Consider the following 26547-nt stretch of genomic DNA (forward strand, 5'->3'; position numbering starts at 1 on the left):
GTGGTGATGCCACAGCTGGGTGTTCTGATTACCCATTGGTTGTGTCTGATTCTGATTACCCATTGGCTACATGTCTACATATCATTACAATGGCAACCAGAATTCTCTGGCCATTTGCTGCTGGGATTCCCTGGTCCCGCTGGCAGTGCACCCCCTCCCTGCGGGCTTTCCGGCAGCGTGGGGTGGCTTCAATGGGATTTCCACACAGCTGGGAGGCTAGAGGATCCCGCACAAGGTGTGAATTTCACTATTAGGTTCTGAAAGGTGAATTCACAAAATGAAGGTAATTAAGTGTGACTTCCGAGAAGGTTAGTTCAGATAAGGGAAGATGAAAAGGGAAACCAGTATATCAGGAGCAAGTTCACCCAATGCAAGCTAGCTGCTCATGAGATCTCAGCCCACAACAAGAAACAGTGTCAACTCCCAATAAGCTATGTTTGGAGCGAAGCATGTTTGGGAAATAAGTTGTTTTATCCCAAGTCAGAAATGTAAGAGTCCTTCCTGTTTATTTCCTTTGTTTCCATCTCATTTATGTCGTTTTGGGTGTTCTGGTTCACAAACAAGCCAACAATGCTGGAAGTGGTGTAACGCTATTTAATTAACTGTTCAACTATGCAAACATACTGTAAACATGGGTATAAGTAATACCAGCTTAACTGTGGACCCTTTCCTGTCACTAATAGCTGAGGCACTCAGCACATGGTGAATGTCTGTGATGCAGGCTGGGAGCTCTGTGCTCCGAGCTGGCTGCTGCTAGAATGAGCGGGAACTCTCCTGTCCATGTCTTTATAGTGCTTGTGCTCTCACTGGTGATTGGCTGCGGTGTTATGTATGCTGGTTGTCCCTACTGCATGTCCATCAGTGTGTGTACCACAATGTACTGATGTATATTATGACATCCCCCTTTTTTGCAAAGAACATGTGCCTATGTGAGAATAAATAATGTGTAATGAGTGTATCTGACCATGTGTGTGCAGTATTTACATAACTATGTACATGAGGCTAGTCTATATACACGGGAAGGTGCCTGGTGCAGAGAAAAGAAAAACATGCCCATGACGCATAGGCAACAGTGGCCCATGACGAGGCGTCAGCTCATTGCAGGAGCACCGCCCCTATGCCAGATTGGCTAGCGTCCGTTGATATTTTCGTCTCCCTTGCAGGATCGAAAAACGCCAATACCGGGGCGGTGGTCAGCGTGACCTTGAGCTCCTCCCATTCACGCTGGTGGGCGGGAAGCCACTGGAAGTCCGTCATCTTCCTAACTAGGTTGGAGAAAGCCGTGGTGTGGGAAGCGAGGTTAGGGATGAACTTTCCTAGGAAGTTGACCATTTCTAAGAACCGGAGCACCGCCTTCTTATCCGCCGGCTTCTACATGGCCTTGATGGCTGCACCTTGTCCGCATCCGGCCGCACACCCAACCGGGAGATGTGGTCTCCTAAAAACTTGAGTTCGTACTGGCCGAAAGAACATTTGGCTCTGTTGAGGCGCAGGCCTTGGTCCCGTATTCGCTTAAAGACACGTTGGAGGCAACTGATATGCTCCTGCGGGGTGGTGGACCAGATGATGATGTCGTCCACATAGATGCGCACACCCTCAATGCCCTCCATCATCTGCTCCATGATGCGCTGGAACACTTCAGATGCTGATTCCAAATGGCATTCTATTGTAGCAGTACCTGCCAAATGGGGTGTTGAAAGTACACAGCTTTCTGCTGGACTTGTCCAATTAAATCTACCAGAAGCCCTTTGATGCATCCAGCTTGGTGAATATGTTGGCTCGAACCATCTCGCATGTGATCTCCTCACGCTTTGGGATAGGGTAATGCTCCCGCATGATGTTACGATTTAAATCCTTCGGGTCGATACAGATCCGGACCCCGCTGGAAGGCTTCTTGACGCACACCATGGAACTGACCCAGTCGGTTGGTTCCATCACTCTGGAAAGCACTCCTTGGTCCTGGAGGTCCTGCAGCTGCGGCTTGAGGCGGTCCTTGAGAGGTGCTGGGACTCTGCGAGGTGCATGAACCACAGGCGTGGCGCCCTGTTTGAGCAGGATTTTGTATGTGTAGGGAAGTGTGCCCATGCCTTCGAAGACATCTCGGTGTTGAGTGACGATGGCACTTAGTTGCGCCCTGAAGTCCGCATCTTGGAAGTCAGACGTGTCCTCTGGAGAGAGGGTATGTACGCGCTGCACGAGATTGAGGAGCTTGCACGCCTGTGCGCCTAGCAGGGAGTCCTTTGAGGAGCCCACGATCTCGAAGGGTAGGGTGACTTTTCACGAGTTGGCATGACCCGGTGGCGGGGATGACGTTACCATTATAGTCGACCAGTTGGCAACTGGATGGAAGAATTGTTGGTTTGAACCCCAGGGTTTGAAATGGTGACTATGCGAGGAGATTGGGGGAAGCACCAGTGTCCAGACGGAATCTGATCTGGGATCGGTTGGCCGTCAGGGTGGCACACCACTCGTCGTCCGGATCAATGCTGTGTACCAACAGCGGCTGGTGCTTTCAATTCGGGGACAGCCTGTTCTTGGTTATGACAGCGACTCGAAAAGGCTCCCTGTCCTCGGTGTCACTGGTCTGCATGAAGTCAGGATCAGACTCGGTGAAGGTGGGTTGGGTTGCCCGAACATTCCTGCGAGGCTGGTTAAATCGTTGCGAGTTGGCAGGTTGGGCTGCTCGACAGCAGGCAGCATAGTGGCCAAGCCTGCCACAGTGTATGCACTGTCGCGATTTTGCAGGGCATTGCCGCTTTAAGTGGGCGGAGCCACAGTTGCCGCACGTCGTGACGTCAGTGCGTTCATTGCGCCGCCGCACATGCGTGGTACAGTCTTGCGTGGTGCGGGCCTACGCATCGCGTTCCTCCATGTCACCGTCCCCTCGTTTGGCACGTACAAGCGCGGGAGGCCTCGGAAAGCATGCAAAATGGCCCCCCTCCTCCAGACTGCGGCCCGGGAGGTGTTCGATCGTTTGGACCTGTTCCGCCTCATGGGGCCCTTGCCGCGCCGTTTCAGCTGCCTGTATGTAGGAGTACCGGCTGGTGGCATTCTCATGCAGGACACACGTCTCGATGGCAGTCGCTAGGGTTAGTTGCTTAACTTTAAGGAGCTGCTGACGCAGGGTGTCCGACATGACCCCAAAAACAATCTGGTCATGTATCATGGAGTCAGAGGTGGGCCCGTAGCCGCAGGATTGCACGAGGATGCGGAGGTGCATTAAATAGGATTGGAAAGGCTCGTCCTTACCCTGCAAGCGCTGCTGGAACAGGTACCTTTCGAAGCTTTCATTGACTTCAACACTGAAGTGTGTGTCGAATTTGAGGAACACCGTCTTGTACTTGGTCTTGTCCTCGTCGTCCGCGAATGTCAGGGAGTTAAAGATGTGGATGGCATGTTGCCCAGCCGTGGAGAGAAGAAGGACTATCTTCCTGGTGTCCGATGTATTTTCCCTGTCCGCGGCCTCGAGGAAGAGCTGGAAGCGCTGTTTAAATATCTTCCAATTTACCCCGAGATTGCCAGCGATGCGGAGCGGCAGCAGCGGGTTGATGTTCTCCATGCTGTAGGATGCCGGAATGCTGAGAAGTTGCAGGTAGGTCTCACAAGTGCTAGATTGCGGCCACTCCTTGTACCATGTCCTGTTGGGTGTTCTGGTTCACAAACAAGCCAACAATGCTGGAAGTGGTGTAACGCTATTTTATTAACTGTTCAACTATGCTAACAGACTGTAAACGTGGGTATAAGCAATACCAGCTTAACTGTGGACCCTTTCCTATCACTAGCTATGGTGAGGCACTCAGCACATGGTGAATGTCTGTGATGCAGGCTGTGAGCTCTGTGCTCTGAGCTGGCTGCTGCTAGAATGAGCGGGAACTCTCCTGTCCCCTGTTTTTATAGTGCGTGTGCTCTCACTGGTGATTGGCTGCGGTGTTACGTATGCTGGTTGGTCCTACTGCATGTCCATCAGTGTGTGTATGTGATTGCACCATAATGTACTGATGTATATTGTGACAATTTATTTAATTTAATTATATTTGGTCTGTGGACCCATAATCGGAATGTGCCTTTAAGCAGAAGACTCAAGCTGAAGCAGCCTGCTTGTCAGGACATTGTGGTCCCAAGTTTTATGTCTGGAGCGGAGCGACCAGGCTCCTTGGCGCAGAGTGAATCTTAGGAAGCAGTTTTGGAGGAAGTTGGTTCGATTGGCTAACTTGCAGCTGGTGGGTTGGCCAGGGTGATTGGTCTGCTTGATAACAGTCAGTGATTGGTTCCTGTGTGGTGCTTTCTGAGAGAACTGGGCAGATGTGTTTAAACCATGAAAGTGAAAGGAACGCTCTCTCTCTCTCTCTCTCTTGCTGAAGTGAAGAACTGTTTTATTCTTCTAAAACCAGTGAGCATCTGGCACATCCATTGCTGTAAACTTGAAATGATTCTGAATCTGCAGAGAAAGCAGGCAATCTTACCGGGGAAACCATCTCAAGCCTAGAAGGAAGAAGTACCAAAACGAAAGCCTGAACCTCAGAAAGACATTGACTGCAAGTCATCCCAGTGCATCAAAGATACTTACTCTTTTATTTTCATATTTTCTTTACTTTTCAACCATGCTTTCCACTCTGTTGTATGTGTGTGTATAAAAAGTGGGGGTAGTTAGAAAGAGGGGGGTTGTGAAAGGGGTATTGGATAGTCAGTTACATTTTCCATCAGTTCAATTACAATACTGTACATAATAAAAGGTTACAGGGGCGGTGGGTGGGACAGTGGTTAGCACTGCTGCCTACAGCGCTGAGGAACCGGGTTCGAATCCCAGCCCTTGGTCACTGTCTGTGTGGAGTTTGCACATTCTCCCCGTGTCCGCATGGGTTTCACCGCCACAACCCAAAGATATGCAGGTTAGGTAGATTGGCCACGCTAATTTGCCCCTTAATTGGAAAAAAAAATAATTGGGTACTCTAAATTTATTTTTAAAAATTAAAAAATAATAATAAAGGGTTACTTGTGTTAAAGTTGTAAACCTAGTGACTACAGTTTATTGGGCTCAGCAAGGTCCACTGGTATTTTAAAATAAAATCTAATTTCACTTGTGTTGTGACTCTGGGTCAGGTGGGGCTTGAATTGACCAAGGACTAGCTCAGGGTGCTGTGGCAGAAGCAACCCTGAAATATAAAAGTGCCTGGTGTGGAAACAATTGCTGGGTTTTGCCTATAGTTTTAAAACCTATGGGATGTTGTTTGGGGAGGTTCAGCTCTGATGTTAGGAAAATGGGCAAATTCAGAACTGGATGAATTTAAAGATGCTGGGTGGAATTTTCTCTTATTTTGACTACGTGTCAATTCAGGAGGGAAAAAGTGGTATGTAGCCCACTGGCTGCACTGATAGAATTATAGAATTTACATTGCAGACGGAGGCCATTTGGCCATCGAGTCTGCACCAGCCCTTGGAAAGAGCACCCTACTTGAGCACTGCTAGCTTTTCCTACCTTATTTTCTGACAGCTATTCAAAAATAATCCTGGAGGACCCAATGATGACATACTGTTGGGATGGGCTCTGAATGAACCCACCCCACCAGCAACCTCAGCCCCAGACAGATCATGCGCCATTTTTAAAGGTGCAATTCTGAAAAGAATTAAAATAAAAAAGGAACCCTCTCCCACGGACTTGGAACCCTCCCACCAAGGACACATAACCTCTCCATGGACAAGGGCACCCACTAATGGACATGGGATCGCTCCCATGAGCACAAGATTCTCTCCGTGGACCTGAAACACCCAATGGACATAGGGCCCCCCCATCCAGACAAGGGACCCCACAGGGAGACCAGGGGGCACTGCCAGGGTACTGTCCAGGCATGACCCTCTTCCCCCTGGGGGCTGTGCTTACCTGTGTGACCCGACAGGATCTCTTCGCCAGGTCCCCGTTTGCCCGGACCTGTAGTAAACCCTACCAATGTGACATCACATCGGCGGTGGGGGCGGAATTCCTTCTGTTAGGTGATGATACGGCGGGAAGACCCGCTAATGACATTTAAATGTATGCTAACGGAGTTCCTGACCCTTCATGGCAGGAACCCCATTACGTCTTTAGTAGGGGGGCGGGGACTATCTCAATGGAAATCGTGCCAATATAAATTCCGTTGCGGGACACCAGTTGGATTCTCCTTCCCCTCCAACTTTCCCATCCACCAAAAATGGGGGTGTAAAATCCTCCCACCCCGCCACTGTGTATAGCCATTAAGTTAGTAAGTACATTTCTAGTTGACTTTCTTGTTTGTTTTATTGTTTAATAAACATTTATTTTGCTAAAATCATCATAAAATGTCTGAGACATCCCTCACTGGTCTTAGCATTTTTCTTCAGATTACAGCAAATTGCAAATGTACAGTTGAGAGTAGGCGTTCAAAGCTTCTCTTCTAGGATTTGGAATACCCTGTCATAAGACCATAAGATGTAGGAGCAGAAATAGGCCACTCGGCCCATTGAGTATGGTCTGCCATTCAATAGGATCTTGCCTGGTCTGATATGATAATTCTCATCTCCACTTACCCAATTTATCCCCATAACCCTTGATTCCCTTGCTGATTACAAATCTGTCTATCTTAGCCTTTAACATATTTAATGACGCAGCCCCTACAGCCCTCTGCGGTAAAGAATTCCACCGATTCACTACCCTCTGAGAGAAGAAATTCCTCCTCATCTCGGTCTTAAATGGGTGACCTCATACTCTGACATTATGCCCTCTGGCCCTAGACTCTCTCACAAGGCGAATCAACCTCTCCATATCTACCCTGTTAACCCCCCCGAGAATCCTATATGTCTCAATACGGTTGCCTCTTATTCTCCTAAACTTCAATGAGTACTGTCGTTTAACATCAACTGTGCTTTTAACACTCACACTTAAGTGTTTAACCCCCACCCTCTCTCGCCAATCATGGTGGGGCAGTTTCAAGGCCGATATTTTGCAGGCCACTTCACCTGGATCTAAACCACATTCCAGAAGCAGATTAAATCCCGTGTTGGGTTGGATTTAATTGACTGGTGTCATCTTAATATAAATGAATACAAAATGCTTCCTGTGCTGAATGGACAAAACTTTCAGTGTGACTGCTCCACCAAAGGTTTTATTTTGACATGCATTTATGACAGATTAAGATAGTTTCAGAGAAGGTAGACAAAGAATAGCTGCTGGTACAAGGACCAGGGGACATAGATTTAAGGGTTTGAGGAAGAGATGCAGGGGGAATGTGAGTACGAACATTTTTAAGATAGTGAGTGAGAATGAACTGGAACTCGTTGCCGACGAAGGTGGTGGAAGCAGAGACATTTCAAGAGGACGTGGGATGGGCATCTGAGTGAAAGAAACTTACAGGGCTACGGGTATAGAGCAGGAGAATAAGACTGACTAGGTTGCCCAATAGAAAGCCGGCATAGAACTGAGGGGCTGAATGGCCACTTTCTGTTCTGTTATGATTCTAAAAGATATTTTATGTGCAGCGCAATAAACACACTGGCAAAACATTTCCCCCAAACAGCCATTGCAGGATTGTCTGCTGCCCACAATGTGTTTTGTGGCAGAGGAGGTGACCCCTACCCACCCCCGACCATTGGCTGACAGCAGAATCCTCTGGGCCTGCCGCTGTCAACGGATTTTCTAATTGGTCAATTCAACCAATTCCACCATTAGTGGAATGGCCAGAGAATTTCGGCCTTTACCCTGATTTATACTTCTCAGTGCAAAAATGTAAACAAAAGATCCTGTGAAGCCTCCAATGTTTCCCATCTCATCATTTCCTTCACAGCTCAACATTAAGCCACGAACGTTGATTTAAAACAGATTTCTAACAGTAATGCTGGATTTGTTGGTACTCTTCCTCCCGAGGTTACCATTGTCCTGCATTGATCATGGGTTTAATTGTGCAGACATGTTTGTCTTTGATTTTAATTATGTCGGTGTTGTTTTCTAACTCAGAACGTGGCCTCAGACTCACTGTTAAACTCATTTGATCCAAGCTCCCAGATGATTCACTGTGATAGACTTGTTAAAAATAACCACTCACTTGCCTTGGGCTCTCGAATCAATCATTTGTTTCAATTACATTTCCATTTCAGGTGCTGACATTGTGCAGTGGCTGATGAAAAGCCTGAATGTTGAAGATCAAGGTAAAGGAAGTGTGTGAAGATTATGAGTTTAATTATCAGAAAGCAGAATTCTGCATATACAATCTGCTTTTCACAGGTCAACTTGCAAATTATTTTACCAAGCATGCCAAATTCATGACAGCAATGCTGACTTGAGTCTATGATAGATGTTAAATGATTGAAAGGGAAGCAAGTTTGAAAGAATTTAAAGCTGAGCCAAGACCTGGTGTATAAGAGCAGCAAATTCATTCACAGAATGTGGCCAGTATTCACTAATACATCCCTAAATGCTCACCATTGCCTTCTTGAACTGCTGTAGTCCATGAGGTGTGGATATATCCACAGTGCTGTTAGGGAGGTTGTTCCAGGATTTTGTTTCAACGACAGTGAAGCAAAGGTGATATGTCTCCAAATCAGAATGGTGAGTGGCTTGGAAGGGAACCTCCAGGTGGCGGTGTTCCCCTGTATCTGCTACTTGTCTTGTAGTGGTCATGGGTTTGGAAGATGCTGTCAAAGGAGGTTTTCATGCAGCGCACCTCGCAATTTAATAGATGTTTGCTGCCTCATTTCTTGTCTCCAATCTCTCTCTGCATATGTTATCTCTTTCTATCTTTTACTAATTTATGGATATTGTTGTGGCCAAAAAATATTCCTTTTTTCCCTGTAAGCGCATGGCCCTACTCTAACTCCCCCTTGCATCTCCACTATGTTGAATCAAGACACACCACACAGTCTTCTGTTCTAACTCATTCTGGCCTAGGGCTGCATAATTCCTTAGCTTCCTTTGTCATTAGTTCCTGCTAGGCAAATCTATGTTACTTAATAGTCGCTTCCACTTCATCTCTTTGACTCTGTTCAGTCTTTAATGGCTCACCACTTTGACTTGGCGAACAAATAATGACCGTTTGGATTGATGTTCCATCATGGTCAAATGTTGGAAGGAGAGGAAATATTACAAGACCTTTCTGATTGGAACTCAGCATATCCATGTTGAATATCGATCTGGTGCATTTTGCTAAGTTGCACTGGTGAATGATGTTGGGCCATGTAGCAGACTTTGTTGAAAGGAGGAGTGTGACAGTGGGTTACAATGACGAGGGACCTTCAAACCAAAGAAATGGGTATGGGAGATGGGGCGGGTGGTTGGGGAAAACTTTGCATGGAATTGGTAATAGAAAAAGCACTCAAACTATTGTGTTTTTCCCTATTCACAGGTGAAGCGATACACTTGGGGAGCCTCATTGCTGCCCAAGGTTACCTGTTTCCTATCTCAGATCATGTGCTGACATTGAAGGATGATGGAACATTTTACAGGTTTCAGGTGAGTCAGGTCATCACCTTTGCCAAAACCAGAGAACCCTTTAGCTGAGATACTTTAAACTTAAGAAGTCTATCTGTTAGTTGTTTCTTCCAGTGTTCCTTAGCTGGTGAATATGCCAAGAAAATAGAGCAAGGTCAAAATACACGGGGAATACCATTAGATCCATCAGTCAAAAACTCAACATCAAGAACTTCCACATCAGATCTTGAGAGGGGAGAGATGATGGAATTGGGTATCATGAAAGGGTCAGGAAGACAGAATGTTCAAGTCCTGCTCCTTTTTTTAATTACCCAGCAGCATGGGGAGCCTATTGTTCCCCATTGCTTTCTGCATGGCAGCATCTCGACCAATTAGAATCGACTTGTCAACCAATCAGCACCCCTTTCTCCTGTAGTGTACATTGTTGTGATTGTTTAAAATTTGGCATTCTTGCATTTGTCCCGATGAGTGTCAGATGAAAAGCTTCGGCAACATGTCTCTCTTTTTCAGCATTGTTCGAGATTGGAGGGAGATTGGTGATAGCGAGGTGTGATCTGGGAGGGAATTGTGGAAGTGCTGTTGGAATTGGACATTTTACTGAGGTGATAGGGTTTTTTCAGCTTAGTTTATAGGGAAACACTCTTGCGCCTTCTGACCCACAAGGAGTGCTATAAAGGCCCTAACGAGATCAACCAAACCCATGAAACGGTGGTTAAAATGAGAAACCTTGTTAAAATGGACCCTACCTCACCAAGTGGAACTTCTTAAATACCTTACCTTACTTTGTTCACATTACCTGAGCTCTGGTGGGAAATTGATAGCTTCTAATTGCAAGAGATTGATAACTTGTTAACTCTAATCGAGGACATTTTAGCCAGTTAGAATTGCATGTTGGGATAATTCTCCATTCTCAGTTGCATTTACATGCACTAGGATACAGGTTTTTACAAAGTGTGTAACATTGAAGGTTGGCCAGGAAAGCATTGGAGTAGTCAAGTCTAGAGGTAACAAGGACATCGATGAGGACTTTCAGCAGCAGAAGGGCTGGGGCAGTTGCAAAGTTAGAAGTAAGTAGTCTTAGTAACGGCATGGATAAAAAGTTGGAAGCTCACCTCAGGGTCAAATTAGACGTCAGGGCTGTGAACACAGTAACCAAGGAGAGCACGGCTGATGGTAAACACTGGGTTATTCCAAATCCCTGATGGGACCTTGAAATAACTGCCCTCAACTGTATTTTGCAATTTGATAGAATGAATGTGAGGAAAGATTTGAGACTTGAATGATGTTCCAGACATCATGATGATTTCAAATAAAATAAACATTTATTAAACAATAAAATAAACGTCAATAAAGTCAACTAGAAGTACAGTTAACTAAAACATTGGCTATACACAGTATACGTTACGCTGTTGCAAACACTTTCACTTCACTTCCTTCAGAGCTATTTCTCTCTAAACCTCCACAACATCTTAAACTATATACAAAATCTAGTGGCAGTTACCATACTAGGCAGTTATATCTTTTAGGGGTTGCTTCTGATGTAGGACAAAACAACTGGTTGTTCAAGGCAGGCTTTGTTCACAGACATGGCTTGCTGGGAGTTAAAGCAGCTATACCTGCTGTGGGCTGAGGTCGCAAAGCAGCTTCCCATACAGAGGTTGAATTGCTTCTGATATGCAGTATTTTCCCTTTTGATTTTTATTTATCTGAACTAACCTCTTCAGAAGGCAAACTTATTACCTTCATTTTGTGATTCTACCTTTCAGAGTTCACACTTTGCCTCCTCCTTTGAACCTCTGCCACCATATTCAAACCCTTTATGTTCTATTCCCCATTGTTACCATCTTGCCTCATAATCAGTAAGGAAATCAAGGGTTATGGGAACAAAGTGGAAAAGTAGAGTTAAGGATTATCACGTCAGATCAATCATGAGTTTATTGAATGGCAGAGCAGACTCAATGGGCTGAATGGCCAAAATCTGCTCCCTTGTCTTTTGGTCTTATTATGTACTTCCTGATGTTTGACTTCTAGTGATACCAGAACAATATAACTAGTCACATGAAGCAACAATTAACTGAAAAGGAACATTTTTCTTGAATATATTCTATAGGCTTTTCTCCATTAGTTAATAAGCATGCTACATGCATCCAAATGCCTGAACTGTTGTCAGATTCAATGTAGTAACAAATAAATCTTTATTACAGGCTCCATACTTTTGGCCATCGAACTGCTGGGAGCCAGAAAACACGGACTATGGTAAGTGAATCTCTCATTTCATTTACCACAGTGCTGAAAAAATATGTAACACTTCAGTCCGTTAACCCTTGCACATTGTTTACACAGACACAAACAGAGTGGTAATGGGCAGTAAGCTGTATATTCCATTTATCTTGTCTAATTTTTGCACAGTTTGCTTTGCCAGTTGCTTACTTTGGCAGGAAAGAGTGCAAACGCAGCATAACATACCCTCCATACACCCCCGTCCCCACAAACCCCCACCCCTAGTCGTCTTCATGAATTGAGTTTGATGGTTCCTGGGTGCCAAGTCACATTCATTCTTCTCTACCTGATAATGATAAATCTATGGGCAGGATTCCCTGCCACCCCCCGCCAGCGTGTTTTCCCAGCAACAGAATCTTCTGGTCCTGTTAACGGGGTTTCTTGTTTGTTTGTCCCCTCCACCGCTGGTGAACCCACGGCAGGGGCTAGGCAGACAATGCTGTCGGCAGGACCAGCCGGAAGATCCCGCCCTTGGCGACTGGTCTCCCAACACAAAGACCAGCACATGGTAGCATGGTAGCACAGCGGTTAGCACAGTTGCTTCACAGGGTCCCAGGTTCGATTCCTGGGTCACTGTCTGTGCGGAGATTGCTTGTTCTCCCCGTGTGTGCGTGGGTTTCCTCCGGGTGCTCCGGTTTCCTCCCACAGTCCAAAGATGTGCAGGTTAGGTGGTTTGGCCATGCTAAATTGCCCTTAGTGTCAAAAAAAGGTGAGTTGGGGATATGAGGATAGGGTGGAGGTGTGGGGACAGGGTGGAGGTGTGGGCTTGGGTAGGGTGCTCTTTCCAAGGGCCGGGGCAGAACCGATGGGCCGAATGGCCTACTTCCGCACTGTAAATTCTATGATTCTATGCTGAAGACCAATCACCTGACAGGAGCACAGATCAGATGATTGTGCAGACGGCCTCTTCCCATGATTCACAGTGCTCCCAATATCCCCAATTGACCAAATTACCTGGCACGGTATCACAGTGTTTAGCACTGTTGCCTCACAGCGCCAGGGTCCCAGGTTCAATTCCCGGCTTAGGTCACTGTCTGTGTGGAGTCTGCACATTCTCCCTGTGGGTTTCCTCCGGGTGCTCTGGTTTCCTCCCACAAGTCCCGAAAGATGTGCTGTTAGGTGAATTGGACATTCTGAATTCTCCCTCCGTGTACCCGAACAGGCGCCAGAGTGTGGCGACTAGGGGATTTTCACAGTGGCTTGATTGCAGTGTTAATGTAAGCCTACTTGTGACACTAATAAAGATTATTATTATTACTCTTTGCTAGAAATTCAGCTGCATCACAAATTGGGAATGTGATCTTGTGCTCCAACATCCTCCAGCTGCACTCCCAGTGAATGAAGCTGTGCTCCACCAGCCTCGGGAAATGTATTATCAATAGCCATTGCATCGTACAATTTAAGATTAGGTCAGTTTGGCAAAACAGGATTAAGGAGGTTCAAAGATATTTCGGCAATTACTTCTATCATTGTAATTTTTCATTTTGTATGGCTTCCAGTACATCCATGAAGGCAGAGTTGCTAATTATCCTTGTTTTTAAATGTGGGCCAGTATTTATCATCCATCCCTAATTGCTCTTGAACTGAATGATTTGCTAGACTATTTCAGAGGCAGCTAAGAGTCAACCACATTGCTGTGGGTCTGGCACCTATAGGCCAGACCAGGTAAGGACAGCAGATTTCCTTCCCTAAAGGACATTGGTGAACCAGATGGGTTTTTACGGCAATCAACAATTGTTTCATAGTTATTATTAGACTTTTCATTGCATATTTTTTATTGAATTCAAATTTCACCATCTGGGGTTGGAAACTGGGTCCCCAGAACATTACCCTAGGTCTCTGAATTTTTAACCACTATCTTCTGCATATTTCGCATTATTTGGACCTAATACCCACCTCAGAAAGAACAGGCTGCCTTTAAGAGTGGGAGACTATCATGAATTCTGTGATGAATTAGGAAGGGATGCTACAATGGTAATATTTGGTAGAATTGCAACATTTTCGTATTCCCAATAGGTAGTGTTAATGTCCTAAACGATCTATCGCACTATTCAATGCAAAATAAGATTTTATTTATTTAATGTTGAAGCCATAAGACCATAAGACATAGGAACAGAATTAGGCCACTCGGCCCATCACATCTGCTCCGCCATTCAATCATGGCTGATATTTTCTCATCCCCATTCTCCTGCCTTCTCCCCATAACCCCTGATCCCCTTATTAATCAAGAACCTATCTATCTCTGTCTTAAAGACACTCAGTTATTTGGCCTCCACAGCCTTCTGCGGCAAAGAGTTCCAAGGTTCACCACCCTCTGGCTGAAGAAATTCCTCCTCATCTCTGTTTTAAAGGATCGTTCCTTTAGTCTGAGATGGTGTCCTCTGCTTTTAGTTCTTCCTACAAGTGGAAACATCCTCTCCACACCCACTCTATCCAGGCCTCGCATTATCCTGTCAATTTCAATAAGATCTCCCCCATCCTTCTAAACTCCAACGAGTACAGACCCAGAGTCCTCAACCGTTCCTCATACAACAAGTTCTTCATTCCGGGGATCATTCTTGTGAACCTCCTCTGGACCCTTTCCAAGGCCAGCACATCCTTCCTTAGATGCGGGGCCCTAACTGCTCACAATACTCCAAATGGGGTCTGATCAGGTCCTTATACAGCCTCAGAAATACATCCCTGGTCTTGTATTCTAGCCCTCTTGACATGAATGCTAACATTGCATTTGCCTTCTTAACTGTCGACTGCACATTAACCATATGAGAATCGTGAACAAGGAATCCCAAGTCCCCCTGTGCTTCTGATTTCCTAAATATTTCCCCATTTAGAAAATAGTCCATGCTTAAATTCCTCCTTCCAAAGTGCATAACCTCACACTTTTCCACTTGGATTTCATTTGCCACTTCATTGCCCACTCTCCTAGCTTGTCCAAATCCTTCTGCAGCCCCCTTTCTTCCTCAATACTACCTGTCCCTCTACAGATCTTTGTATCATCTGCAAACTTAACAACACTGCCTTCAGTTCCTTCTTCCAGATCATTCATGTATATTGTGAAAAGTTGTGATCCCAGCCCAGAACCCTGGGCGCGATTCTCCGACCCCCCACCGCACCTTTGGGGCGGCCCGACGCCGGAGTGGTTCCTGCCACTCCATTACGCCGGAACCCCCTGCCCCGGCGGGTAGGGGAGAATCCCGTCCCCTGTTCACACCACTAGTCACTGGCTGCCATCCTGAAAAAGACACCTTTATCCCCACTCTCTGCCTTCTGCCAGTCAGCCAATCCTCTATCCATGCCAGGATCTTACCCTTAACACCATGGGCTTTTAACTTATTTAACAGTCTCCTATGCGGCACCTTGTCAATTGCCTTCTGGAAATCTAAATAAATCACGTTCACTGGTTCTCCTTTGTCTAACTTCCTTGTTACCTCCTCAAAGAACTCTAACAGATTTGTCAGACATGACCACCCTTTGACAAAGCCGTGCTGACTCAGTCCTATTTTACTACGTACTTCCAAGTACTTTGCGATCTCATCTTTAATAGCAGACTCTAAAATCTTACCAATGACCAAAGTCAGGCTAACCGGCCTATAATTTCCCGTCTGCTGCCTCCCTTAAACAGCGGTGTTACATTAGCCACTTTCCAGCCCTCTGGGACCCTTCCTGCCTCCAGTGATTCCTGAAAGATCACCACCAATGCCTCCACAATTTCCTCAGCTATCTCTTTTATGATCCTGGGGTGTAGTCAATCCGGTCCAGGTGACTTATCCACCTTCAGACCTTTCAGTTTCCCCAGAACCTTCTCCTTAATGATGGCCACTGCACTCACCTCTGCCCCCTGGTTCTTCTGGAGCTCTGGCATCCCACTGGTGTCTTCCACCGTGAAGACTGATGCGAAGTAACTATTCAGTTCGTCTGCCATTTCTTTGTTTCCGATTATTACTTCTCCAGCCACATTTTTCAGTGGTCCTATTTTTGCCTCTCTCTTACGTTTTGTATATTGAAAGAAACTCGTCCTTCTTTTATATTACTCGCTAACTTGCAGTCATATTTCATCTTCTCTCCTTTTATTGCTTTTTTAGTTGTCCTCATAGGTATAAAGGGATTGGTATAAAGCATTGGTATAAAGGGATTAGCTTTGCAGGGCTGTTTGAATGTTATACTATAAAGCTGGAATAAGGGCCTGACGAGTCTCCAGGACAAAACAAAATGTAATTTCCTTCTCTGTGACGTTTCACTTTGCTTTCGTCGAAAGTCATATCGGACCTTGATTTTCCATAACATTTACACATTTTATAGCTTACAGTTTGATTGTAAATTAAACCTAAAAGCATTCCCCCCCCCCCCCCCCAATTTTTCTCCAGCTTAACCTTACGCGTCGCTCCTTAAACTATTTTCAAAAGAGGTGTCATGTAGCAAACAGTTATTTTTCCAAATTTTAAGACTTAAGTTCTCTTGTAAAGAATCTTAAGAACTGAAATTTGAAAGGTCCTCACTGTTGATGAAGACCCGAGACTAAAAACTGTATCAGTGTCGGACCTGGCACAATTTCTCCTTTCTCTGCATCTCCTGCTGGTTGAGGCATAAATCTAAGTCAGAGGAAGATTTGTTCTGTCCAATCACAAGTGGTTAGGGTTTGACGATTTGGTGTCAACCAATTTCCTCAGAGGTTAAGCCAGGTACAAGCCTTCCCCTACTGCAAGTCCTTCTAGCTAACTTGTTCCAGGCTGTGGAATGCAGGGACCTCTCTCATCAATTGTGCACACTTTGTCAAAGTCTTCCTTCACAAGGGCACGTCTTGACTTTCCCAATGAATTCTCAAGGCAATGGCCTTTCAATGTATTGTTTCTCATTTCACACTGATCAACATTTTTGGGACTTTTGAAGAGATTTCTAATCAGATTGTTCTTCATTTTAAATCAATGTCCCAGCAATTTAAATGTACAATGTCTGAGGGTTCAATGTTCATCCCTACCAACACGTCATTCTGTTGCACAGGACTCAAATAAGAACATGGGAAATAGGAACATGAGAAGAGTAGGGCATACAGGCATTGAGCATCCACTATGCAGTAAGATCATGGCTGATTTGATTGCGACCTTGACTCCACTTTCCTGCCCAACCACCCCACCTCCCCAATAATCCTCAACTCCCTTGTAAATCAAATGTTTGTCTAATTCAGCTTCAGGTATACTCAATAGCTCAGCCTCCACTGCTCTTTGAGATAGATAATTCCAAAGATTCAAGATCGTGTGAGAAAATATATTTTTCCTCATTTTTCATCTTAAATGGCAGACCCCTTATTTATAAACTGTGCCCCACCCTGAGTTCCAGATTCCCCAATAAGCAGAAGCATTCTCTCAGCATCATCCTGTCAAGCTCCCTTAGTATCTTGTATCTTTCAATGAGATCACCCCTCATTCTTCCACACTCCAATGAGCATAAGTCCAGCCTCCTTAACCTTTCCTTGTAAGAAAACACCTTCATTTGATGAATCATCTTAGCAAAGCTTCTTTAAATTGCTTCCAGTGAGTTCAATACCAATGGGCAGAATTTCATGGGACCCCACTATCCAAGCTTGGTGACTGTATATCCCTCCTCACAGAAATATTACTGACTTTAAGGGGCTAGGCTTCTCAAGAAGATTGCTTGATCTGCATGATTGAATGTTAGGTGCACCGGGCAACCAAACAGTCAGCTACGCTCATGCACAATTACTATAGAATCCCTACAATGCAGAAGGAGGCCATTTGGCCCATCGAGTCTGTACCGACCCTCCGAAAGAACACTCTATCTAAGCCCCCTCCCCCTCACTATCCCTGTAACCCCACGCATTTATCATGTTGAAGCCACCTAACCTGCACATCTGTGGACTGTGGGAGGATACCGGAACTCCCGGAGGAAACCCACGCAGACACGGGGAGAACGTGCAAGCGCCACACAGATAGTCACTCAAGGCCAGAATTGAACCTGGGTCCCTGACGTTGTGAGGCAGCAGTGCTAACCATTGTGACACCATGGTGCTCCTCAGTAGTATGAAGCAGGAACAAGTCTGAAAGCATTGTGGAGTATATGGTGACCATTCTGTTTAACATAGACCTGGTGGTCAGCTCTCTCAACACCTCAGCAGAACCGTCAGGATGGATAGTCTTATGACAGTTACCTTGACAGCACAAACTTCTGTCCTGGAAATCAAGGTGACTGCCATCTTGGATTTGGGAGCCACTACTTAATGAGGCTTCAAGAACATCACATTACCTTTGCATTCTGTTCTTCAGCAGAGCATTAGGAGTGCCGAGGCAGCGCTCTCGAGATTGTGAGGAACAACCTCCGTACTCCATAAGAATCATAGTGTGTCTACTACTTTGCCAGATACTCCCTCCATCAATCCTCCCGGTTTGCTGCATTCCAAGTTGGTGCAGCCTGGCGTTGGGTCCTCATGGTCTAGAGCTGGTTGAGGTCCCCACACAACCTGTCAAAATGTTTTCAATTGGAGCTTGTAGTTTCCTAAATTGGGGAAACACTTTGTCGGGGCACCAGGATAATTTAACAAGTGTACAAGACAAGCACTGAGGGTGTGCAGAAAGATGGTCAGTCATCTCTTTTGATCTCTGCTGACACGATGAGTGAAAGTTTAATTCATTAAAAACCCATCCTCTTGTGAAATTCGACCTGATTTGCTTGCTAAATCTGTTTCTTTTCTGGATTTGGTGTTGCTGTATGTCTTCACAGTGAAGTGAGTTCAATACCAATGGGCAGAATTTCATGGGACCCCCACTGTCCAAGCTTGGTGACTGTAAAATTACCCAGGTAGCCGCTTTTCCATCCTCGCACACCCACCCCTGACCCGTCATCAGTTCTATCAGGGTGATGGGATGGGGAAAGGTGAGGCCTTGCCCCAATGGAGGCACCTTAGTGGCCAATTAATGTACATTCTGACTGGAAATCTGTATTTTCCGCTTGGCTGCTGCATTGAGTTCTTATTTTGCCTCGAAGTGATCAAAGAAATAGGGTGCTGCGTGGTCAAACTTTTACACCCCGAGGTCTGACCTTGATTAGGAAATCACTTATCCAGTTGAACATCTCTGCCGTAAAAGGACAGTTTCCCAATGAACCTGGGGGTGTCAAAACCTTTTAAAGACATTCGAGATATCAAAGACTACTACCATAACTACACGATAGACACCAAGGTAATCAACCCATTTCTAAGCTATTAAATTGAGGATGTTACAAATCATCCCGAAGTTGGCCTAACGAAACAAGAGACCAGTGGCGGGATTCCCCATCCCGCCAGCTCCGGTTTTCTGGCACGGCGCGCCCCCGATGGCAGTCGGGGTTTCCCATTGTGGGCCACCCCACGTCATCGGGGCGGAGGATCCCTTCGACGGAGAATTCCGCAGCAGATTGTTACGCCCAACATTTGAAGCGTTGCAACAATGTGCGATTCACTGTGCTGCTCACTCACAGATTTCCCATGGCACAAAGCCAAATCATGCCATGCAATATGTTGGCTTATCAATACACCACAGCGCCCAGGCGCCACCCCTCCTTTACAATTTATGCCAATGTCAGCTCAACTTGTTAAGGAAAAGAATTGAATTTGCTCACTTCTAATATTAAATCTTGGGCTGCTGAAGGGTCTCCATTCATTACTGAGAGGATGGTTGTAAAATGCATGACAGACCATCAAACATCATATTTTTCCCCTGAAAGAAACAAGTTACTGAGTGCAAATTAAATCTCTTGTTTAATAGCATGATAACTGAAGCTACCTTGATCATTTTTTTGTGCAAATCTTTCTGTATTCTGATCAACACTAATACCTATCCTCAAAATGGAAAAGACTATTTAAAATCCCAACCTTCTCTCTGCTAAATTTGTCACACATCTCATGTTTTACATTGCATTGCTTGTGAATTAACATATTACATAGACAAGATATAAATCTGCTTGGAAATATTGATGTTTTGCATTCAAATGCATGGAAACTTATAGAATGCATCCTTACTAAGCCTGTAGCTCTGTTATGAAGTAGCAGTAAATAATGATAGCCTCCCAATCACAGCCAACCATAGCTCATTTGTCAGACAAATAATTTGCATTAACAGGACAATTTACTTGACAAACAATTTCTCATATTCATGAGAATTACCATCCCTTCTCGGGGACAGCCAGGCTAACATTGAATTTCTTTTTTCCTTTTGAGGCATTTTCCCTTCAATGCAAGATTTCCTTCAGATTTTTGCCTACATCCTGTACCCTAGCTGCTAAAAAAAGACAGTTTATTGGTGATCTGTTTCAGACTGCTTCTGAAACCTCCCATATACAGCCACCAATTACAACCCAATGACAAATCCCCATCCATCCCATCATCCACCCATCCAATCCCCCCCATAGAGAAAAGTCATGGTGAATACTTATAATACAACTGATATCATTCTGTTGAAAGTAAAACACCTCCCCATAGAGAATTTATCTTTTTTTAAATGATTTTTTTTCCAATTAAGGGGCAATTTAGCGTGGCCAATCCACCTACATTGCACATCTTTGGGTTGTGGGGGTGAGACCCATGTAGACACGGGGAGAATGTGCAAACTCCACACGGACAGTGACCCGGGGCCGGAATCGATCCCGGGTCCTCGGCACCATGCTCCACCATGCTGCCCCATTGAATCTATTTGAGATTTTAAATACTGGTGAAATATTACACTGTCCAACTTTCTGAGCTAATTTCATTCTACAGTTCAGTCCTATTTTGTGTCTTTTTAAGTAGCCAAAATTGAGACATTTCTCAGGATCAATCTGTCAACTTTCCCAGAGCCAACTGCAACTTAAGCTTGGAAAATATTACCCCTCTGTACATTGACCAATTATGATTTCTGTTACGACGTGGCCTGCTGAATATCTAGACATCCCAGAATCACAGAATCCCTACGGTGCAGAGGGAGGCCATTCAGCCTATCGAGTCTGCATTGACCCAGGGAAGAAGCACCCTACCTCGGCCCACGACCCCACCCTATTCCCGTAATCCAGTAACCCGCTAACCTTTTGGACACTCAGGGGCAACCTAGCTTGGCCAATCCACCTAACCTGCATATTTGTGGACCGTGGGGGGAAACTGGAGCACCCGGAGGAAACCCATGGAGATAGTTACCCGAGGCTAGAATTGAACCTGGGTCCCTGGCGCTGTGAGGCAGCAGTGCTAATCACTGAGCCACCATGCCGCCCCTACTTCAATTTAGCCAATACAAGGGGCTGGATTCTCCGCTGGCGGAATTCTCCATTACGCCGGCAGCGCACCCACTCCCGGGGACTTCCCAATGGCGTGGGGTTGTCCACACAAACCCCAGAAAACTGGTGCAGCGGGACGGTGAATCCCGCCCAATGAGTCAGAAAAATATGACCCTCTGATTTTTGTTCTATTTAATCAAAGTAAAGGGGACACCCTTTTTTGTGTTTGAATCACAATCTATTCTCTTCCATTCCACATCACACCTTATCCCAATCACTGCCTATTCACATTCTCATGCTCCTCCCCCATCCTTAGCTAGGTCTTTTGCCCAAGAGCCTTATCATATCTAAATCCGTTAGCTGATGCGGGGACCCTGAACCAGGCTTCTGATATTTGTCACATGTCCCGTGTCACTTGCCATGAAATCATCTGGTAGGTTCCTGAAGTTTGTTAGAAATTGTACTGTTTGCAAATTGAATGCAAGACCTTGGTTCAGGTGGATGGGAAGGAGCAGGAATGTGCTTCTTGTCATCAGCATTGGTAAAGTGAAAAGTCAATGGATTAAAATCATGCTTGAAAAGGAAAAGTTTGGGTAATTGTAACAGTGTAGTTAATTACTTAATCTTTTTTTCGCCGTCACAGCCATCTACCTGTGCAAGCGGACAATGCAGAATAAAGCGAGACTGGAACTTGCAGATTATGAAGCCGTAGGTATACTAATTTTATAATCAATGGCATACTATTGTAATACCACACTGTCATTTTGAAAGCTACAGCATGGATTCCAGTCAGTGCTTGCACTAACATATATCAGTGATTTAATAAAGCAGATATCTGTTTTCTGTTTTTTTAAAAATATATATTTATTCAAATTTTCAACGATTTTCAACAAAACACTCCACCCAGAGAAAAAAGAATAAAGCACAGAACAAGCAAAAATTATCCATGAGATTTCCAACAAAATACAATAACCCCCATTTAACAAATAACCATGCCGGTAAGGAAAAACGCCCCACTCTAACCTAAACAAAACAGAAAAACCAACCCCCCCCCACACCTTCCTCTCCCTCCCCCCTGAGTTGCTGCTGCTGTTGACCTCCACCTAACGTTCCGCGAGAAAGTCTAGGAACGGTTGCCACCGCTTGGAGAACACCTGCACAGACCCTCGCAAGGCAAACTTTATCCTTTCCAGCTTGATGAACCCTGCCGCATCGTTAATCCAAGCTGCCACGCTCAGGGGCTTCGCATCCCTCCACATTAGCCGGATCCTCCGCCGGGCTACCAGGAACGCAAAGGTCAGAACACCGGCCTCTTTCGGTTCCTGCACTCCCGGCTCGTCCAATGCTCCAAATAATGCTATCCCCCAGCTCGGCTTGACCCGGGTGTTCACCACTTTGGACATAGTCCTCGCAAAGCCCCTCCAGAACCTCTCCAATGCCAGCCATGTCCAGAACACGTGGGCGTAATTTGCTGGGCTCCCCGAGCACCTCACACACCTGTCCTCCACCCCAAAAAACCTGCTCATCCTCGCCCCTGTCATATGCGCCCTATGAACAACTTTGAACTGTATTAGGCTGAGACTGGTGCAAGAGGAGGAAGAATTAACCCTACTCCCCCAACTCCTCCTCCCACTTACCCTTTAACTCCTCCACCGAGGCCTCCTCCGCCTCCTGCAGTTCCTGATAGATCGCCGAGACCTTGCCTTCTCCAACCCATACACCCGAAATCACCCTGTCCTGAATCCTTCGTGCTGGGAGCAGCAGAAATTCCCTCACATGCCGTCTCACAAACGCCCTTACTTTCATGTACCTAAAAGCATTCCCGGGAGGTAACCCAAATTTCTCCTCTAGCGCCCTTAGGCTCGCAAACGTCACATCGATGAATAGGTCCCCCATTCTTTTAATCCCAGCCCGATGCCAGCTCCATCCTACCCGGAACGAACCTGTGGTTCCCTCATATCGGAGACCAGACCAAGGCCCCCACCTCACCCCTATGTCGCCTCCACTGCCAGATCTTCAGAGTCGCCACCACCACCGGACTCGTGGTGTACCTTGTCGGCGGAAGCGGCAACGGTGCCGTCACCAGCGCCCCCAGACTCGTACCCACACAAGACGCCACCTCTAGCCTCTTCCATGCCGCCCCCTCTCCCTCCATTACCCACTTACGGATCATCACCACGTTAGCTGCCCAATAATAGCCACATAGATTCGGCAGCGCCAGCCCCCCACTGTCCCTGCTACGCTCCAAAAACACCGTCTTCACCCTCGGGGTCTTATTCGCCCATACAAACCCCATAATGCTCCTGCTTACCCGTTTAAAAAAAGCCTTGGGGATTAGGATGGGCAGGCACTGGAACACAAACAGGAACCTCGGGAGGACCCTCATCTTGACCGACTGCACCCTACCCGCCAGGGAGAGTGGCAGCATATCCCATCTCTTGAAGTCCTCCTCCATTTGCTCCACCAACCGTGTCAAATTGAGCTTGTGCAGGGCCCCCCAGCTCCTAGCTACCTGGATCCCAGGTATCGGAAACTCCTCTCCGTCCTCTTCAACGGTAGCTCGTTTATCCCCCTTCCCTGGTCCCCCGCATGCACCACAAAGAGCTCACTCTTCCCCACGTTGAGCTTATAGCCCGAGAAGTCTCCAAACTCCCTAAGGATCCGCATGATCTCCACCAGCCCCTCCACTGGGTCTGCAACATATAACAACAGGTCATCAGCATATAACGACACCCGGTCTTTCCTCCCCCCCCCCCCCCCCCCGGACCAATCCCCTCCAGTTCCTAGACTCCCTCAGTGCCATGGCCAGCGGCTCAATTGCCAGTGCAAACAGCAAGGGGGATAAGGGACACCCCTGCCTCATCCCGCGGTACAACCTAAAGTACTCCGACCTCCGCCGGTTCGTAGCCACATTCGCCACTGGGGCCCTATATAACAGCCTGACCCATCTTATGAACCCTTCCCCGAACCCAAACCTCCCAGCACTTCCCAGAGATACTCCTACTCCACCCAATCACAGGCCTTCTCCGCGTCCATAGCCGCAACTACCTCCACTTCCCCCTCCACCGAGGGCATCATGATCACATTTAAAAGCCTCCGCACATTCGTGTTTAACTGCCTGCCCTTCACAACCCCCATCTGGTCCTCATGGGTCACCCCCGGGACACAGTCCTCAATCCTCGTAGCCAGCACCTTCGCCAACAACTTAGCGTCTACATTGAGGAGCAAAATCGGCCTATACGATCCACATTGCATTGGACCCCTATTCCGCTTCAAAATCAACGAGATCAGCGCCCGGGACATTGTCGGGGGCAGGGTCCCCTCCTCCCTCGCCTCATTAAAAGTTCTCACCAGCAACGGGCCCAGCAGGTCCACATACCTTCTGTAACATTCAACCGGGAACCCATCTGGTCCCGGGGCCTTCCCCGCCTGCATGCTCCCCAATCCTTTAACCAGCTCCTCCAGCCCAATTGGCGCCCCCAAACCAGCCACCTGCTCCTCCTCCACCCTCGGGAACCTCAGTTGGTCCAAGAAGCGCCGCATCCCTCCCCCACTCTGGGGGCTCAGACCTATACAGATCCCCATAGAAGTCCCTAAATACTTCGTTTATTCTCACCGCACTCCACACCGTATTCCCCCCTCAATCTCTAATTCCACCAATCTCCCTCGCTGCCTCCCTCTTACGAAGCTGATGTGCCAGCATCCTGCTCGCCTTCTCCCCATACTCATACACCGCCCCCTGCATTTTCCTCCACTGCGCCTCTGCTTTTCCCCTGGTCAATAGATCAAATTCCATTTGGGGGTTTCGTCGCTCCCTAAGTAGCCCCTCCTCGGGGGCCTCTGCATAGCTCCTGTCCACCCTTAATATCTCCCCCACCAATCTCTCCCTCTCCCCCCTCTCTCTCTTCTCCCTATGGGCCCGAATGGAAATTAGCTCTCCCCTGACCACCGCCTTCAGAGCCTCCAAGACTACCCCCACCTGCACCTCCCAATTGTCGTTGGCCTCCATGTATATTTGAATACACCCCAGATCCGCCCGCACACCTCCTCATCCGCCAACAGTCCCACGTCGAGGCACCACAACGGGCGCTGGTCCCTCTCCTCCCCCAACTCCAGCTCTACCCAATGCGGGGCATGATCCGAGATTGCTATGGCCGAATATTCCGTTCCCTCCACTTTCGGGATTAGTGCCCTACACATTATAAAGAAATCTATCCGGGAATAGGCTTTATGGACATGGGAGAACAAAGAAACTCCCCTGGCCACCGGCCTGGCAAACCTCCACGGATCCACTCCCTCCATCTGGTCCATAAACCCCCTGAGCACCTTGGCCGCAGCCGGCCTCTTACCCGTCCTGGACCTGGAACGGTCCAGTGCTGGGTCCAGCACCATGTTGAAGTCCCCCCCCCCATTATCAAGCTCCCTGCCTCCAGATCCGGGATCCGACCCAACATACGTTTCATAAATCCGGCATCATCCCAATTCGGGGCATATACGTTCACCAGTACCACCCGTGTCCCCTGCAACCTACCACTCACCATCACATATCGACCTCCATTATCCGCTACAATATTCAGTGCCTCAAACGACACCCGCTTCCCCACCAGTATCGCAATCCCTCTATTCTTCGCATCCAGCCCCGAGTGAAAGACCTGCCCGACCCATCCCTTTCTCAGCCTGACCTGATCTGCCACCTTCAAGTGCGTCTGCTGAAGCATGACCACGTCTGCCTTCAGTCCCTTTAAGTGCGCGAACACCCAAGCCCGCTTGACCGGCCCATTAGGCCCCTCACATTCCATGTTATCAGCCGGATCAGGGGGCTACTCGCCCCCCCCGCCCCCTGCCGACTAGCCATCCCCTTTTTTAGGCCAGCCACGTGCCCGCGCCTCCCGCACCCTCCAGTCCCCCAGGCGGCGGACCCCCGCCCTGATTCCCTCTTCTACCTCCAGCTCCCCTTTGGCCAATACAGCAGCAACCAGTCATTCCCCCCCCGCTCCCCCCACGCCCAGCTAGATCACCGTCCAGCCATTGTGCTCCCCCCATTACACTCCCGTAAGTCAGCTGACTCCTGCTGACCCTGGCCACTCCCGCCATTCCAACGACCCCCCAGTGTGGGAATCCCCCCACCTCCCCCTGTCGATCAATGTGCGTTCTACTCCAGCACCACCCTTCCCCCAGGCCCCGCCCCTCCCTTCCTTAGCGCGGGAAAAAGCCCGTGCTTTCCATCCGAGCCGGCCCCACCCCCTATGGAGATGCTCCTTTTTCTGCGACCTCGCCCCAGCTCCCCAACCCCGGGCTTCCAAATCCCCTTCATCAGCAGGGGCCTGCCCCTACAGCACCGGCACCCACACTCTCACACAGCCCCCACATCATATCCACTCACCGCTTCCCATTTCCCCTCTTCCCAACCTGAAACCAGAACACCCCCAAAATACAGTAAACCCCCCCCCCACAACAAACCCTCAGTTCGAGTCCAGCTTTTCAGTCTGAATAATGGTCCACGCCTCATCTGGCGTCTCAAAATAGTGGTGACGGTCCTGAAACGTGACCCACAATCGCGCTGGCTGCAGCATTCCAAACTTCACCCCCTTCCGATGGAGAAC

At 47.3% G+C, this 26547-nt stretch overlaps 1 protein-coding gene across 2 annotated transcripts in view; it reads left to right on the forward strand.

Moving 5' to 3' along the window:
* The window catches only part of LOC140397116 (regulator of G-protein signaling 6-like), a 941371-nt gene that overhangs the window by 821900 nt on the left and 92924 nt on the right, over positions 1–26547 (forward strand). For both annotated transcript variants that reach the window (XM_072486131.1, XM_072486132.1), the window contains exons 4-7: positions 8104–8154; positions 9348–9454; positions 11638–11689; positions 21588–21652. In XM_072486131.1, the coding sequence (XP_072342232.1) occupies positions 8104–8154; positions 9348–9454; positions 11638–11689; positions 21588–21652 (275 nt within the window). The remainder of the gene's footprint in view (positions 1–8103; positions 8155–9347; positions 9455–11637; positions 11690–21587; positions 21653–26547) is intronic.

Source organism: Scyliorhinus torazame, chromosome 2 (assembly GCF_047496885.1).
Source record: "Scyliorhinus torazame isolate Kashiwa2021f chromosome 2, sScyTor2.1, whole genome shotgun sequence".
Classification (NCBI taxonomy): Eukaryota; Metazoa; Chordata; class Chondrichthyes; order Carcharhiniformes; family Scyliorhinidae; genus Scyliorhinus; species Scyliorhinus torazame.